Source organism: Berghia stephanieae, chromosome 10 (genome assembly GCF_034508935.2).
Source record: "Berghia stephanieae isolate SIO BIC M18660-M18661 chromosome 10, UCSD_Bste_1.3, whole genome shotgun sequence".
NCBI lineage: Eukaryota > Metazoa > Mollusca > Gastropoda > Nudibranchia > Aeolidiidae > Berghia > Berghia stephanieae.
The window spans coordinates 12,154,285-12,172,324 of NC_088369.1; the positions used below are offsets into that span (position 1 = coordinate 12,154,285).

The 18,040-nt window shown below is 38.2% G+C and overlaps 1 protein-coding gene across 2 annotated transcripts in view; it reads left to right on the plus strand.

The window, feature by feature from the left end:
* LOC144980512 (uncharacterized) overlaps positions 1 to 18,040 on the plus strand; it is a 245,036-nt gene that overhangs the window by 223,302 nt on the left and 3,694 nt on the right. For both annotated transcript variants that reach the window (XM_078928149.1, XM_078928150.1), the window contains exons 15-18: positions 974 to 1,014; positions 1,651 to 1,773; positions 4,902 to 5,057; positions 11,086 to 11,124. In XM_078928149.1, coding sequence (XP_078784275.1) covers positions 974 to 1,014; positions 1,651 to 1,773; positions 4,902 to 5,057; positions 11,086 to 11,124 — 359 coding nt within the window. The remainder of the gene's footprint in view (positions 1 to 973; positions 1,015 to 1,650; positions 1,774 to 4,901; positions 5,058 to 11,085; positions 11,125 to 18,040) is intronic.

Sequence of the window (18,040 nt, forward strand, 5' to 3'; positions counted from 1 at the left end):
TTCTTCTTCTTCTCTTCTCTCTCTTCTCTTCTTCTTCTCTTCTCTCTTCTTTCTTTCTCTTCTTCTTCTTTCTTCTTCTTCTTCTTTCTCTTCTTCTTCTTCTCTTTCTTCTTCTCTTCTTCTCTTCTCTTCTTCTCTCTTCTTCTTCTTCTCTCTTCTTCTCTTCTTCTCTTCTTCTTCTCTCTTCTTCTTCTCTCTTCCTCTTCTTTCTCTTCTTCTTCTCTCTCTTCTTCTCTTCTTCTCTCTTCTTCTCTTCTTCTCTCTTCTTCTCTCTTCTCTCTTCTTCTCTCTTCTTCTTCTCTTCTTCTTCTCTCTTCTTCTTCTCTCTTCTCCTCTACCTCATCCTACTCCTCATCCTCCTACTCCTCCTACTCCTCCTACTCCTCCTCCTCCTACTCCTCCTCCTCCTACTACTCCTCCTCCTACTCCTCCTCCTCCTACTCCTCCTCATCCTCCTCCTACTACTACTCCTCCTCCTCCTACTACTCCTCATCCTCCTCCTCCTACTCCTCATCCTCCTCCTCCTACTCCTACTACTCCTCATCCTCCTTCTACTACTCCTCATCCTCCTCCTCCTACTCCTCATCCTCCTCCTCCTACTCCTACTACTCCTCATCCTCCTTCTACTACTCCTCATCCTCCTGCTCCTCCTTCTACTACTCCTACTGCTATTCCCCCTATTACTCCTACTCCTCCTCCTCCTACTCCTCATCCTCCTCATCCTCATCCTCCTCCTCCTCCTACTCCTCCTCCTCCTCCTATCTTCCTTCTCCTCCTCCTCCTCCTCCTCCTCCTCCTCCTCCTACTCATCCTCTCCCTCCTCCTCCTTCTCCATTCTCCCTCCTCCTCCTTCTCCATTCTCCCTCCTCCTCATCAGATGTAAGAAGTAAAATATTTCACATATTGTTCCAAACTTGGTATAATTAATTGTCGCAATATCCAGGACAATGCCATTTTTATTTCTCGTTTCTAGGAGATCCAAGTTGAAGCCCTTCTCAAGAGCCATCCGGGAAAGTAAGACAAGAATTTTTTATTCTTTTTCTTTCTTAGCTTCATTTTTGTGCGGCTATGTGGTCCAGTGGTAGGTATGACACTCGCTTTCGGATCGGAAGGTCTTGGGTTCGAGCCAGGTGTAAAATGAGTACGTGGTCGTTAACAGCGTTGTCTATGTCATGGAAAAAAATTGTAATATCGCCTAACAGGCGTTGTAATGTCTCGTCCTTCATGTTACGTGTTGCTGTTGGTCAGGGAACCATTGTAAGGCGCTTTGAGCACGTTTAGTGGATATTGCGCTATATAAAAGCTCAAGTTGGTTTTTTCTTCTTTCTTTGTGCGGCTATGTGGTCTTGTGATATGACATTCGCTTTCGGATCGGAAGGTCCTGGGTTCGAGCCTCGCTCGGCGCATAGTTGAGTCCTTGGAAAAGACTCTTTACTCACAGTCTCTCACCGTATTCAGGTGTAAAATAAGTACCTGGCCGTTAACAGCGTTGTCTCTGTCCGAAAAAAATTGTAATATCGCCTAACATGCGACATGTCCCGTCTTGCATATTAAATGTTGCTGTTGGCCAGGGATCCTTTGTAAAGCGCTTTGAGGACGTTTAGTGGATATTGCGCTATATTAAAGCTCAATTTTTTTTCCCTGTGACAGGCCTGCCGCTAAGCCCCATCCTAGAACGTCGTTTAATCCGTACACAGACAAGCTTTGCAATCGACTGGACTCTTTCTACAAACAGCCCGTCAAGTTAAGATATCTTCTACAGCGTGCCTTCAAGTAAGTCCGTGGATTAGCTGAAACAATATGTGACCCTTCGCCTCAAAACGGTATTAAGTCGGGTTGGTCAAGATGTTGAAAATTTAATTTATAGCCAGAAATATCAGACTTGTGTTGAGTTTATATCATTTATTGAGGAGAATGGCAACCATATTTTAGGGTGCTGATGCCAAAAATGTATATTTTTGACCAGTTTAACATTAAATTCGGCTTTTAAGCATATGGTTCGTTCCGACATAATACCGTTTTTAGACGATGGGTCACATATCTTTAACTCTCTCTCATTACCAGCTATTTTCATAATTTCCCTCGAAAATTCACTCCCATCCAACACAAAAATGTGACCCCTCGCCTCAAAACGGTATTAAGTCGGGATGATTAAGAAGCTGAAAATTGAATTCATATCCAGAAATATCAGACTGACTTTGAGCTTTTATGCTTTATTGAGGAGAATGGATATCATATTTTAGAATGCTAAATATCAACAATTCAAATGTTTGACCAGTTTAGCTGTAATCAGACTTTTTAGCGTCTGGTTCATCCCGACATAATACCGTTTGGAGACGTCGGGTCACAAATAGACTATTATTACTCAAACAAAAAAGTACCAATGAGGTCTACAACACAATGTTTAGTGTTAATTTATAGCGGTAGTCAAAGCATTTCTTTATATTTTGTGATGTACAAGAGAAATCAGAATGAGAAAAATGTTGGTTGTATCGTAACGAATGTGAGGATTTTTCTATAGTTGGTAAGGACAGGGTTAAAATTTTGGCCAGAAAACTCGCACTTCAAATATCGATGGACTAAAATTACCCTCATCTTGTCAACAACAACAAAAAAAACCTCTCAAACCCGGGGCTTCCTTCAGGACTTTCGTGAATTCCCAGGTTTGAGAGTTTTTTTACCAAGATGTGGGTCATTTTAATCGATTTGATATTGGAAAGAACCAGTTTTCTGGGCCACAATGTTAGACTCTAAATGCTGGGTGGGGATCCTGACCTCCCATAGTGGGCAGGGAGGTACATGCTGTGTCTTCTATCCTCCCATGCCCGTTTTCCAATTGTTTCCTGTCATTGTCTTGGAATGAGATTGCTTGGTTTTGTCCTGACCCTTGCCGGAGTTACTTGGCTGGGAGGGAAACAGTCGAATTTATAGTTATTGTTTTGGGAGATGATATTTTTTTCCTTGTAAATCATCTCTCTGTTATGCATTGTATTATGTTTAGCTTACATATTATAATATATGATTTGTAAACATTTGAGTGTATTCCTCTTAGTTGGGACATGTGCTTGTGTCTGGATGAGACTTTTAGGAGATCTCAAACTAAGTACTTTGACGGTGTGCTCTTGGAATCTACATCTGTTCCCAATTTGAACCAATTCCCCTTTGTCTCACCTTTTCTTTTGTGCTTTAATTGTAATTCTAGAACTTTTTACTATCCCATTTTCTTCCTTTTTACTGGCGCCGATATGACCTTAATGTGTTGCAAGCGCCGTAAAACCCTTAAAAACAAAACAACAAGACTAAATGCCTGCCTTTCCAAAGTACGACTGGATAATATAAATATTGCTGCTCGAAGCTCGAAGAAATAAATCATCATCATCATTGCCTTTTTCACCCTGGGTCAGGGTATAGGCCACAAACAGTTTCCATCCTTCTCTATCCTGAGCTAACTTTTTTATCTCATTCCAGGTCTTACCACTTCTCTGTATATCAGCTTCTTATAAATTCTGTCATGGTGTGTGATTCCCCATCTTTGGGTCACCTGGCTGGGGGTTGGCAAAGGGTTAACACCCCTTTCCGTTAAACTCAAACCGTTACAGAAACGCAGACGGACAAACCAAATCCTTTTTTTAGCTTGGGCGACCGAAGAGTTTCTAGAATGACAGAATTTATAAGAAATAATAACAATGTGAAATTGAATTCAAGCTTCAATTTAATAGACGAAAACGTCCATTTTATCTGTTTTCGTATATTATATTAAATTGAAGTTTACATTCAATTTCACGTTGTCATTCAAAGTACGACTGAGGACATGGTATTATTATGTCTGTACCCGATGCTTCGAGTTTTATTTTTAGCTTGCTTTATTAAAGTTTGACTTAACTCACTCAATCCTGGAGATTTTTGCTACTTTTCAAAACTGGAAAAAAATGCATAAAATTGACTATTTAAATAGATAGTTTTATTCAACTATCATTAACAAGCAAAAACTAAAAACATTAGCGTTGATACCCTGCCTATAATTTGTCTCAGGAAAAATTAATAAATAAGCATGGGGGTAAAAGTAACCCGGATAAAGTACGGATATAGTCGGTGTTAGGCTTGAATGAGTTAATAGGGAAGTCAGGGTGACTTAAATTTCCTAAGTCTTAACATTTGTGACATTTCGTGTCAAAATGGTATTATGCCGGATTGAAATTAGATCCCAAAAAATGAAATTAAAGTAAAGAGGCCGGCAACGTCACGTTTCACTTTTTGTCGCTTTTAGAAATTCTATTCACTCTGTTTTCTCAGTTGGTAGAGAACTCGCTTCACACGCAAGGGTACCAAGATCGATACCTGGTTTGTTCAAGTTTGTTTGTTTTTTTTTTTGTTTTTTTTTTCTGATCCTCCTGTCCTGTCAGCAGTGAATGGGTCTGTTAGATCTGGCGAAATGTATTTTGCGATAGACCAGCGTCTTATCCTAAGGGTAGCAGACAATTGCTATTGTTTGTTTCACGCTAGAGAAACCGGGAAACCCTTATGGCTCTGAAGGACTACCTTAATCCATCAATCACACATCGAGACTTGAATAAGGTCTTATAATTTTGACGATAAATTCTATTTTTAGCATCTAATCCATTCTGTCATAATACCGTTTGGAAAAGATAGGTCACATTTAGATATTATTATCATCATCATCATCATCGTCGTCGTCGTCGTCGTCATCATTATCATCATCATCATCATCATCGTCATCATCGTTATCATCATCACCATCATCATCATCATCATCATCATGATCATTCAATCATCATCATTATGACAACCGTTCACTTTCTCAAGGATTGTTATCGTACAATCACTCTGAAAAAACTTAAAAGCCTTTTAAACGAAATATTATTTGATATTGATTTTTATAGACTTCACAAAGCGGAAGACGAGAAAGCATTTTATCAACTGCCTCGTCCAGTGGGCATAGGGTACGAGAGGCCCTGGCTCCAACCGCCAGCCGAAACAGATCCCGGGACTTCTCAAGACCAAGATAAGCAGGAATCCAGGGCTCTTCGTGACATCATGTAAGAAATCGTGTCGTGTCGTCTGTATATGTGACCCTTTGCCTCAAAACGGTATTAAGTCGGGTTGATTAAGATGTTGAAAATTGAATTTATAGCCAGATATATCAGACTTGTGTTGAGTTTGTATGTTTTATTGGGGAGAATGGATGTCATATTTTAGGGTGCTAATGCCAACAATTTAAATTTTTTTGACCAGTTTAACATTTAATTCGGCTTTTAAGCATCTGGTTCGTTCCGACATAATACCGTTTTGAGACGATGGGTCACATATTATCTCCGTTAACTTATAGCCTGGCGCTTTCGTAAAAAGTACGTCACAATACCTAGCCACAACAACATTTAACATGTAGGACGAGACACGATGACGCCTTTTAGGCGATATTACATTGTTGTTTTGTTGAGGGGGGGGGGGGTTCCCCAAAAGAAACAACGATCTTAACGGCCAGGTACTCATTTTACACCTGATTACGGTGAGAGAATGTGAGTAAAGAGCCTTTTTCAAGGACTCACCCACACACCGCTCAGAGCGGGGCTCGAATCCGGGACCTTCTAATCCGGAGATCTTTGTGTCATAACACTAGACCACATAGCTGCACAAATGAAGCCATAATTTCTCACATCGCAAAAGGCCCAACTTAACTATGCGCCGCTCAGAGCGGGACTCGAACCCAGAACCACAGACTAGAGAGGGGCCTCTATATAATCTGTGCCCGAAGCCTTCCGATCCGAAGGCGAGTGTCGTGCCACACTAAACCACATAGCCGCACAATGCAAGACTACAGTCAGGACCTTCCGATCCGAAAACGAGTGCCATACCACTAGATCACATAGCCGCCATAGAGAAGAGAAGAAGAGGAGTAGGAGGAGGAGGAGTAGGAGGAGAAGGGGGGGGGAGTAACGGGAGAGTTTAGTTCAAGCGTCGAGAAGACAAGAAATAAAACTCCCCTTAGAGAATTTGACAAAATAACGAATAATAGCTGAATCTCGTGACTTTGTTGTTGTTGTTGTTGTTGTTGTTGTTGTCGTTCATTTTACATTGTTCCATTGAATGAAGTGTGCGACCTTGTCAAAATGAGTCATGGCAATGGGGCGGTAACCCTTAATTTTACTTTAAAAGGGGTATTTTTTCATTCCTAATAATATTGTGTGAAATTATCTGGTGTGTGAGAAAAATAACAGTAACAGTTTAGAAGCGTGTAGCCGACAGACTAAAATGTTGCATTGCAAGTCTGAAATTTTACCAAATAATACAAACATAGAGAATTTGTGTAGCGCAATATCCACTAAACGCGTGCTAAAAGCGCCTGGTGCGACTTCACGTAACCCTGTTCGGGGGGCATTGCGGGTACTCGGTCTTGCCCAAGGACCTCCCGCAGGCTAGTGGAGGGAAGGAGACGCCTTACTCCTCCTATTGACAGATCTCAATCTGCCCCACTACCCGCCAGATGGAAGAACAAAAAACCAAATTGATTACATCATGATTGAAAAAAGATGGAACACCATAATTCAAGACGTCACGACCAAACCAAAAGCAGACTGTGACACAGACCACGAACTTTTGATATCAAAACTGAAACTGAAGCTTAAAATGAAGAAAAAAGTTACAAGACCTATTAGATACGAAGTTGACAGCATCAATGAAGAATTTGCGATTGAAGTAAAGAATCGTTTCCAACTGCTACTTCAAGATATCGAGGAAAAGGAACCAGATGAGATCGCAAATGAGACAAGGAAAATATACTTGGAATCCGCTGAAAAACACCTTCCTAAAAAACGTGGCAAAAAACAACCATGGATGAGTGAAAATACACTAAACAAAATCAAAGAGAGGAAAGACGCAAAGACGACTCATGGCACTCATAGCAATGTATACAAAGAGATAGCTAAGGAAGTGAAAAAGCTGTGCAGAACGGATAAGAAAGAATATCTCATGAGAAAATGCAGAAAAATAGAAGACCTTCAGAGAGAAAACAAGACCAGGGAAATGTATGATGAAATAAAAACCATCACAAAAAGTTTTCAATCACGAATAGGGGTGATAAAAGATGAGCAAGGTAAACCCCTCACAGAAGCAGAAGACATAGCAAATAGGTGGAAAAGATATTGTGAAGATATGTACACAGAAGACCAAATAAACGAAATCCAACCTTTGCAAAACAACATGCAAAATAAAAACGAAGAATCTAGCTTACCACCTCTAAAATCTGAAATAGAATGGGCAATTAAATCACTTAAAGATGGGAAAAGTCCAGGTTGTGACAACATTCAAGCTGAGATGATAAAAGCAAGCGAAGATGAAGGAGTTGAAGTATATCTAAGACTTTGTACGAAAATTTGGGAGAAAGAAATTTGGCCCTCAGATTGGAGGAGAGCAATTTTTATACCATTGCCTAAGAAAGGAGACTTACAACTATGCTCCAACTACCGAACAATATCACTCATCAGTCATGCAAGCAAAATCCTTCTAAAAATTATCATGAACAGGATTGAACGTAAACTGGAAGAAGAAGTCAGTAACACCCAGGCAGGTTTTAGAAAAAACAGAGGGACAAGAGACCACATATTCAATTTGCGTCAAATTATTCAGAAGCATCGAGAAGTAAATTCTGGCCTCCACACTTGTTTTATAGACTATTCGAAAGATTTTGATTGTGTTAATCATGAGAAACTATGGGAAACTCTCCTGGAGATGAACTTTGATCCTAGAATTAGAAACCTGATGAGATCCCTCTATGAGAACCAACAATCAGCGGTACAACTAGAAAGCGGAACAACAGAATGGTTCAAAGTTACAAAAGGAGTAAGACAGGGATGTATTCTATCACCCCATTTGTTCAGCATTTACACTGAAGGTATAATGCGAGATGTGTAAAACGATGTCAGGAGAAGTAATTACAACGAACATAAAATGCAAGGTCTACCCATAAAAGATCTGAGGTACGCAGACGACACTGCACTATTGTCCACGACACCGGGGGGACTAGAGAATCTAATAACATCTGTAAAGGAACATAGCGAGACCAAAGGCCTTAAGCTGAATATAAAGAAGACCAAAATCATGAATACTGACAAATGCAAAACAGATGCCATCATAAAAATCAATGGAGAAGAAATAGAAAGAGTAGAGAATTTTGAATATCTTGGAGCCAGGATTGAGTGCAACGGGAAATCGGCCCCAGAGATCAGGAGGAGACTAGCAATGGCAAGATCAAAGCTAGAAAAGATGAATAATATCTGGAAAGGGCAGTGCATTCAAACAAAAATCAAAATCCTCAAAAGTGTTGTTTTCCTAACTGCAACATATGGATGCGAAGCATGGACTATCAGCAAAGCAGAGAGCACAAAGATCAAATGAAATGGCATGCTACAGAAAAATACTCAGAATATCATGGACTGAAAAACAAACAAACAAAAAAGTCCTGAGAAGGATCGGAATAAAATCACCAATTCTTCTTCAAACTGTAAAGAAATTGAAACTAAACTATTTTGGCCACACGACTCGCCACGAATCATTAGAAAAGCACATTCTGCAGACAAGGGTAGACGGCAAGAGAGGAAGAGATAGACCAACAAGAAGCTGGGAACAAGATATATGTGAATGGCTGGGAATGACAACAACTCAAGCAAGTAGACTGGCGGAAAACCGTAATCTGTTTCGCAAGAAAGTTCGGGAAGCGACGTCCTACGCAGGATCAGCCGACTAGATGATATTGAAGATTTAGGGCGTAATTCTCAAATTATGTTGATGAAATTTGCTGATCTCCCATTTTGCTTTATGACTGTTTATAGCCTTTTTCCCATGATGCAATTGACCTTCTATTCTATCATTTTGAATAGAATATTGAATTGAATCTGTTTAACTCTGCTTTTGTCGTTGTCCTTCCTTCAGAGCCATAGGCCCATGGAGCCGGAGTTTATCCCGGTTTCTAAAGCGTGAAACGGACAATAGCAATTGCTTGCTATCCTTTGGTTAGGACAATAGTCTATCGTAAAGTGCTTTCCGGCAAATCTAACAGACTCAGCTACCCATTCACTGCTAGGTGGACGGAGGGCAAAAAAAAAAATCTCGACTGCACCCGGGATCGATCTTGATCGACCTTTGCGTGTGAAGCGAGTGCTCTACCAACTGAGCTATCGGGACCCCCGCTTCCCTCTGTGCGTTGTACGGTCCTTATAAATGAATTTGGACATCACTGACCAATAGCAGCTGTAGTTCATTGGTCTCAAGTCAGTCAGTACTCATTGGATGCCATTCGTTTATAGATAGTTCGAAGTTGGCGTCACTCAGGTCTTTGTTATTGTTTTTTGCCATCCGCGTTTATGAGTAATTCTCACTAAACTGTATGAACCAGACTATAAACGTTCATGGTAACGGATAGTTTTGTGTGTTGGTTCGTTATACTTCCGGATGGCAATGTTGTGAGTTATTTAGCCAAACGCAAACTATTTATAGAAACAAATCGAATGTCATTTTTTTCTTTAAAATAAGTAAGACTGTGTAATGAAATGTTACTACTGTAGGAAGTTGTCCCCCGTCTCGTCTTGTTGAAAAACAACAAATGATCAATCAGGATAAAGTCAAACAAAGTCTTGAATATGTTTGTTTTGTTTTGTTTTTCTTTTGTGCGGCTATGTGGTCTAGTGGTATGACACTCGCTTTCGGATCGGAAGGTTCTGGGTTCGAGCCTCGCGCTCGGCGCATAGTTGAGTCCTTGGATAAGGCACCGTACTCAGGTGTAAAATGAGCACCTGGCCGTTAACAGCGTTGTCTTTGTCCGAAAATTTGTAATATCGCCTAACAGGCGTCATGTCCCGTCCTACATGTTAAATGTTGCTGTTGACCAGGGACCCCTTGTAAAGCGCATTTTAGTGGATATTGCGCTATATAAAGCACAATTTATTTTTTATTTTTTTTAACAATAATATGACACGACTTCTGTGGTTGACGTGTCAATGAAATACGTAATCTTGTCTTTCCCATCCAAAATTTGTTCCAAAAGACTATCTTTTGGTTTGGTTTTGTTCTGTGTTTGTTTGGTTTTTTTTTTTTGTTTTGTTTTTTTTGTTGTTTTTTTGTTGTTGTTTTTTTTTTTTGTTTTTTTGTTTTGTTTTTGGGGGGGACATATTGCTTTCATGATCAAATCTATCCAGTGAAATGTCTGATTATGTTTGGCCGTAGAAGACAAAATCATTATGAGGGTTTCTAGCCAATTCGTGATTTATTTTTTTTTTAACGACTGTTGTAATTATGATGATGCTATAATTTGTTCAGAGAATAATTCTGGTTATTATTGGCCACTAAAGGGGTGGGGTAGGGTGGGGAACAGCGTTGTCTTTGTCCGAAAAATTGTAATATCGCCTAACAGGCGTCATGTGCCGTCCTACATGTTAAATGTTAATGTTAACCAGGGACCCTTTGTAAAGCGCTTTGAGTACATTTAGTGGATGTTGCGCTGTATAAAGCTCAATTTTTTAAAAAAATGTTTAAAAGCCGAAATTAACTCTTGGACTCTATAACCCGCATAGTTCCTTAACCATAATAGGATTTTTAAATTTAAACTTGCGTGGTAACTATAACTACGGTACTCTGAAAAAAAAACCCATATTGAAAAATTTGGCCAGAAAACTTGTCCTTCAAATATCGATCGATTTAATTGACCCTCATCTTGACAAAAACTCTCAAACCCGGGAATTCGCGAAGTCACAGGTTTGAGATTTTTTTTCCAAGAAGAGGGTCATTTAAATCGATCGATATTTGAAGGACGAGTTTTCTGGCCAAATATTTAAATATGGGTTTTTCCAGAGTACGGCAGTATGGATAATATGCGCTTGGCTTAGAAACTCACAACATTGCCATCCGGAAGTCTAACGGACCAACAGACAAAACTGCGGGCAACCTTTAACGTTTATAATCTGGTTAATACACGTTGGTGAGAATTACTCATAAACGCGGATGGCAAAAAACAATAACAAAGACCTTAGTGACGTCATCTTCATTCTATCTATATTGTTTCCATTTATCTTACAGGAGAGCCGATAACATCGCCAGCCTCGTGGAGCCGCAAACGTAAGTTGAAAAAGTAGTCCTTCAGAGCCTATAGGTCCATGGAGCCGGAGTTTTTCCCGGTTTCTATAACATAAAACGAACAGGAGCAACCGCTTGCTATCCTCTGGATAGGACGCTAGTCTATCGCAAAGTACTGTCCGTCATATCTAACAGACCCAGCTACCCAATCACTGCTGGGTGGACAGGGGGGTCAGAAAGTTTTTTTTTAAATCTCGACTGCACCCGGGATCGATGACGGTCACTTTGCGTGTGAAGCGAGTGTTCTACCAACTGAGCTATCGCCCCCCCCCCCTCCCCCACCCCTTCCCCACCCCAAACGGAAGATGAAACTGTCCCCTGTTTGTCCTTTTTCAACCTCAATTAATTTCTCCCCTTCCTTCAATTTTTCGCCCAGATTAGCACAGCGGTCAAATCAAATCGGACTCAATAATTTGTAGACAATTAGAAACAACGTATTATTTTTTGTTTTGTTTTTTGGGGGGTATTTATCTTTGTTTCTTTTGTTTTGCTTTTTTTTGTGGTTTATTTATTTCAATTTTGTTTGTTTGTTTTGTTGTTGTTTTCTTTGTTGGTGTTGTTGGTGTTGTTGTTGTTGGTGTTGTTGTTGTTGATTTGTTTGTTTGTTTTGTTGTTTTCTTTGTTGTTGTTGGTGTTGTTGTTGTTGTTGGTGTTGTTGTTGATTTGTTTGTTTGTTTTGTTGTTTTCTTTGTTGTTGTTGGTGTTGTTGGTGTTGTTGGTGTTGTTGTTGATTTGTTTGTTTGTTTTGTTGTTTTCTTTGTTGTTGTTGTTGTTGTTGTGTTGTTGTGGTGTTGTTGGTGTTGTTGTTGTTGTTGTTGTTGTTGATTTGTTTGTTTGTTTTTCGAGGATAAAGGGAAGAGGGTAGTTCCGAATCATTAAAACCTACACTTTCTTTGAGTGTCGTTACTTGTGAACAAAGTCCCAAAAGATAAAAATCTTACAATATATATATAGGAATAGAGCGACTGGCCGTCCGGCATAGATTGTGGAGAGAAAGTGAGTGTCGAATGTTAGACCTATCAGCTTTTATAATAAGTGGCTACGTGACAGAATGTAGAACGAAAAGTATTCACTAATTAGAAATTAATTCGAGGGAAGGCTATAAAAGGAAAGACGATCTAATATTAGAAGGTAAAGTTTATCTAAGCCTACCGAAATATAACTGGAGTGAGATGAATTCAGTTCTTAATAAAATAAAATTTAATAAGATAATTGTGAACAACCTTTACTGTGACACCCCCCACCCACGTTTAAAATATACTCTTTAACCATTATGGGAAAGATAGATTTTACAAACGGAAGTAAATTTACTATCATGATACTCTAGCATTAATCCATTGTTATGATTTGTGCTACAATTAAATTATTTATTAACTAGACATGGAAATGTTTATATTAACGTAGGTATATGAATGGGTGACAATAACAATGAAAGATTGTGATTACAAATCATTGTGATAAACAACATGATGGCAATGTGATTACAAATCATTGTGATAAACAACATGATGGCAATGAAGCATGGTTTAAGTCGATGATCTGAAGGTAATTTACTGAATGAAATGAATGAAAATGTAAATGGAATATTGACATTTCAATTATTAATCATAAATGAGTGAAAATTCATAACAATAATAGATAAAGAGAAGATTTCCCAAATCATGAATGGGTATGGTATATATATCCAAACAATACTCAATGTTACATTAAGTTGGGTCATCATGTTTACAAATAAAATTATCGAAATTGTGCGTTCTGATTTGGCATAATTTGCGAGGTAACTAACAGTATGCATGGGAGGTTAAGTTATACTCTTCTCACGTGTTTACACTAATCGAGAAAGTAGGTCGGCGTGAATATTTTCACAACCTGGTATGTGAGAGATACTGAAAGTGTAATTTTGCAAAAATAGACTCCACCTTAGTACTCTACTATTACTCATTTTGTTATTTCTTATGTACGTGAGTGGTTTATGGTCCGTTTCGACCACAAACTCTTTTAGCAGTAGATATCTGCTGAATGTCTTTAAAGCAAAGACGATGGCCAGTCCTTCACGCTCTATTACAGAGTATCGTGATTCTCTGTCCAATAATTTTCTGCTTGCATATAAGCAAGGCATTAGAGTTCCCTCATGCTCCTGTAATAGTACACCTGCGATGCCCTTATCAGACGCGTCAGTTCTTACAACAAATTCTTTTGACATGTCGGGTAATTTAAGAATTGGTTCTGAACAGAGTAATGCCTTTAATTGGTTAAAGCTATTCTGACACGCTTCTGTCCAAACAATTTTGTTCGGTGACCCATTCTTTGTCAGATTTGTTAGCGGTGTCGCGATGTGCGCGAAGTTGTAAATGTATTTCCTGTAAAAATTTAGGAGCCCAAGTACTTTGCGTACTTCTTTTTTTGTCTTAGGTGGTTGCAATTGTGCGATTTTTGTTTGTTTTTCTGTCTCGGGTGTCTGTGTCCCATGACCAACGGTATGATTGATCCTGCATTTGAAGCTTCGATATTAGTAAACATAGGTTGCGACACTGTGTCTCTATCAAAATATTTTTTTAGCATGTTTGCATGGAATGTCTTTGTTGTGTTGTTAATTTGAATCTCGTAATTAACACCAGATCGTACTGCTAATACATTGAATGGTCCTTTCCATGTAGCTAAAAGTTTACTCGAGTCATCGGGTAAGAGTATTAGTACTTTGTCACCAATCTCAAATTTTCTTGATTTGCTTTTTCTATCGGAGTATTCCTTGTATTTCTCTGCTTTTTTAGTGACGGATTCCTGTGCTAGCTTACACGTGTCCTCTATTCTGTCTTTCAGGTTTCTTACATATTCGTAAGCAAACATAATTTCGTTATTGTCCTCCTCATTCCCTTTACAAATGTCGGCTACTATATTGATCGGGCCGCGAGGTGATCGTCCATACATCAACTCAAATGGGGAGTAGCCTGTAGATTCTTGGGGTATTTCTCTATATGCAAATAGGATTGCTGGTAAGTATCTGTCCCAATCATCTGGTTTTTCTGCTGACACTTTTCTTAACATATTCTTTAGAGTGCCATTAAATCTTTCACAAAGACCATTTGCTTGGGGGTGGTAGGGAGTTGTGAATGAGTGTTGGATTCCCATGAGTTTCATGGTTTCATGCATCATATGTGATGTAAATTGGGGTCCATTGTCCGACAGTATCTCATTTGGTATGCCTATTCTAGGAAAAATTGTCATCAATGCTTCAGCTATGTGATCCGATGTAGTTGATTTCAATGCTATCGCTTCTGGCCACCTGGTTGCGTAATCGACTAGTGTTAGTATGTGTGTATGGTTTCTATCTGATTTTGTTAGAGGGCCTATAATGTCGATTGCAACTTTTTGAAAAACTTTTTCAATAACTGGGGTTGTCTCTAATGGCAATCTCGGTATTCTGCCTTTTGCGACTCTTCTTTGGCATGTGTCACAAGATTTCACATATTCTCGGACGTCTTTAGTAATTCCAGGCCATGTGAAATTCTCGGATATTCTCTTCAATGTGGAAGAGCTCCCAAGATGTCCAGAAGTTATTGAATCGTGCGCTATTCCAAGGATTTTGTTTCTGTAAATACTCGGCGTGACCAGTTGTTTAGCTATTTTGTTTCTTTTCCTATGTAACCTGAACAGAATATCTTTTTCAATGATGTATTCAACTTTTGATTTCGTCCCTTTGTTTGCGATATTGAAATATGAAGTTAAAGTCGGGTCCTTTTTCTGTTCTTCTATGAACGTGTTCCTGTCAAATTGTTGTGGTTCAAGAGAAATAGTCATTGGCTTCTCTGTTGTCTTAGTCATCTTTCTTGTTTCTGCTAGACAAGCTGTTTCTTGGGTTAATGACCATTCTTTTACATCTGTTGGGTTGTCTTTAAGACCTTTTATATTGCCAACAATAACATCAGCGACGGGGTTGGGAAGTATACAGCATTCCACTATTCCTGTATAGTATGGGGTTTCTATGTACACGTTAGCTGTTTCAAAGGTTTCGACTGTGCCACTGAATGTGATGCATTGTACCGTTTTTCCAGTTTTGTCTTCGTCATTGATCAAAGATGCTTTTATTCCTACTGTACTGCATCCTGTGTCTCTCAATATTTTGCAATCAGTTCCATTAGCTTTGCCTTCACAAAAAAATAGCGATCCTGATTTGTGAGTTTGTGTTAAAAGTGACATACCTTTCACGCAATACACATTTATATTTTCTCCTGACATTACTCGTGTCTGATTGTTTACACCTGTTTGGAGTGATGCATTTGCAGTTTCTTTTGGATATCCCACGATTTTGTAACATTTGTCTGCTGTGTGGCCTTTCATTCCACAATATTGACATTTAATTATAGGTTTGTTGGTTTTCTTATACTCAGTATTATTGTCAGTGCTATTTCTTGTTTTGTTTTGATAGGGTCGGCTATGGTCTCTATTGAACTGTTTGTTCCATGGTTTGGTACTATGATCATCTTGTTTCACTTGCGTGTTCCGAGTGATTGATCGGCTCGTTCTATTTGAGTATTGAACTTTAGGTGTACCTGGACTCTGAGCAGCAGCAGCGTAGTATGGTTCCTTCAATGTTCTGCTAAGGGGTGTCAATGGATGTGCGCTGTTAAAGTTTTCTGCGTAGATTTTTAATTTGTCCAAGTTTTCTGGCTTTCTCTCTTTAAAGAATGCGACTAAATCTGGGTTGCAAGCTTGATAGATTCGATTCTTCAGCGTGAGATAGTAAAGGCCTGCAAAGTCGTCTTGTTTTACGTTTGCCAACTCAAGCCACCGATTTAGAAATTGAGTAATTCGGTTCACGAATGTATTAAAGTCTTCTCCACTTTCCGGTTTTGCAGTGTGAAACCTTTCCTGGTAACCATCTTCTGTTAATCTAAATCTTTTTAGTAGAGCGTCTTTAATTTTACCATAATCATCTGCATCTTCAGTTGTTAAGGTATAGAAAACTTTTAGCGGTTCTCCAGATAAGCAGTTAATCAAGGCTGTGGCCCATTTGCTTTCTGGCCAACGATAACCTTTAGCCTGAACTTCGAATCGGTGTAAGAAGGATTCTAAACAGTCTGAGCGTTCATCGTATGTTGGCATGCGTGGAAGTTTTACGAAAAATTCATCACTATTATTATGTTTTCTTTCATGACCGGTTTTTGTTTTTTTCAATTTCCAGCATCATTTGGGTCCTTTTGGTTTCTTCTTCTGCTAAAGCTATTTGTCTTTTTAGTTCCCTTTCTTGGACTCTTTCTTCTCGTTCTTCCTTATGTATTCTTTCTTCGTGTTCTTTTTCTTCTCTACGAATTCTTTCTTCATGTTCTTCTCTACGAATTCTTTCTTCGTGTTCTTTTTCTTCTTTACGAATTCTTTCTTCATTTTCTTCTCTACGAATTCTTTCTTCGTGTTCTTTTTCTTCTTTACGAATTCTTTCTTCATTTTCTTCTCTACGAATTCTTTCTTCATGTTCTTTTTCTTCTTTTACTTTCTCTTCGCACCATGAAAATATTCTTTCCTGGGGTATTTCTAAGTCCTTTGCGAGACTTAAGTATCTTTTATATGCTTCCATGTTGCAATAAATTAGTTACGATATTTTATATATATTATATTGACAGGATACTGTTACTGACTGTTTTATTTATTTACACTTACTGGAATGAACTGTTCTATTTTTAGAAATCTCTCTCTCTTATTTCAACTTATTATGTATGTTGAATTTGATGCCTTTTATCGTTATATCTTATAAAGCAATGTGTCAATACAATGCGGAGTTATTATGACTTGTGTCAATAACAATGTGTCAATCGCGTGTACTCTAAACTATGTTACTACGAAAAATGTATCACCAATGTGTGTGACTCGTCGTTAGTTTGTGTACAATTATTCGCAATGACGCTAATATACTAGAGTATGATAACAATAATAGGATGCCAAAATAATCCCAAGTTATCTATCACTAAATATAACACGACGGCTAGTAGACTCCTTTTATCATTATTTAGTTTTTAAAGACTTTTCAGAACATAATATATAAGTGGTTTTCGGTAACAGTAATATGCCAAAAATGCATTTAAAACAAATCACTATGCAAAACAAATCACGATGTCTATAGTTACTATGTGATGCCCAACTCATGTAAAAGAGAATAATGAAGGATATATTTACCAACTCAGTTCGTGGCTGGGACCTCTCTCTTGTTCAATGGTTGTTCAACAATTGTAATTAGGCATTGAAGAGTGTTTAACAGTGATGTCTGAAATACAAAACAATAAAATATCGTAAGATTTACAATAGTTACAAAATGTGTTCACAACACTGTGTGATTGGATGACAGGTGAATGAATCGTTATGGAATGTAAACCTATTGAAAACAATTCATGAATGAGGCAAACAACAAAATGAAAAGAGTGATATAATAACAAAGTAGACAAGGAATGAATGAATGAATGAAAAACTGAGTGAATAGATGAATGAATAAATGGATAATGTATGAATGAAAGAATGAAGGGAGGAATAAATGTATGAATGATTGGATAAATGAGTGAATAAACGAATGAATGGATGAATGAATGAATGAATGAATGAATGAATAAATGAATGAGCAATGAATGAATGAATAATTTATAAATGAATAAATGAATGAAGGAATGAATCAATAAAATGCTATTCAATTTGAATGAAAGAATGAATGGATAAATTGCTATTCCCTTTAAATGAAGAAATGAAAAAGAAAAAAAAATTAATCCTGTAAATAGGGAGTTCAATTAAAATATGATCAAATGGGGCAATTAAGAGTTTTACCATTTAAACTTTAAAGTTAGATGAAATAGATATAAGTAACTAAATAAATTCAATTCTTTATATGTGTCCCCTCCAAAATGTCATAGTCTCAAGT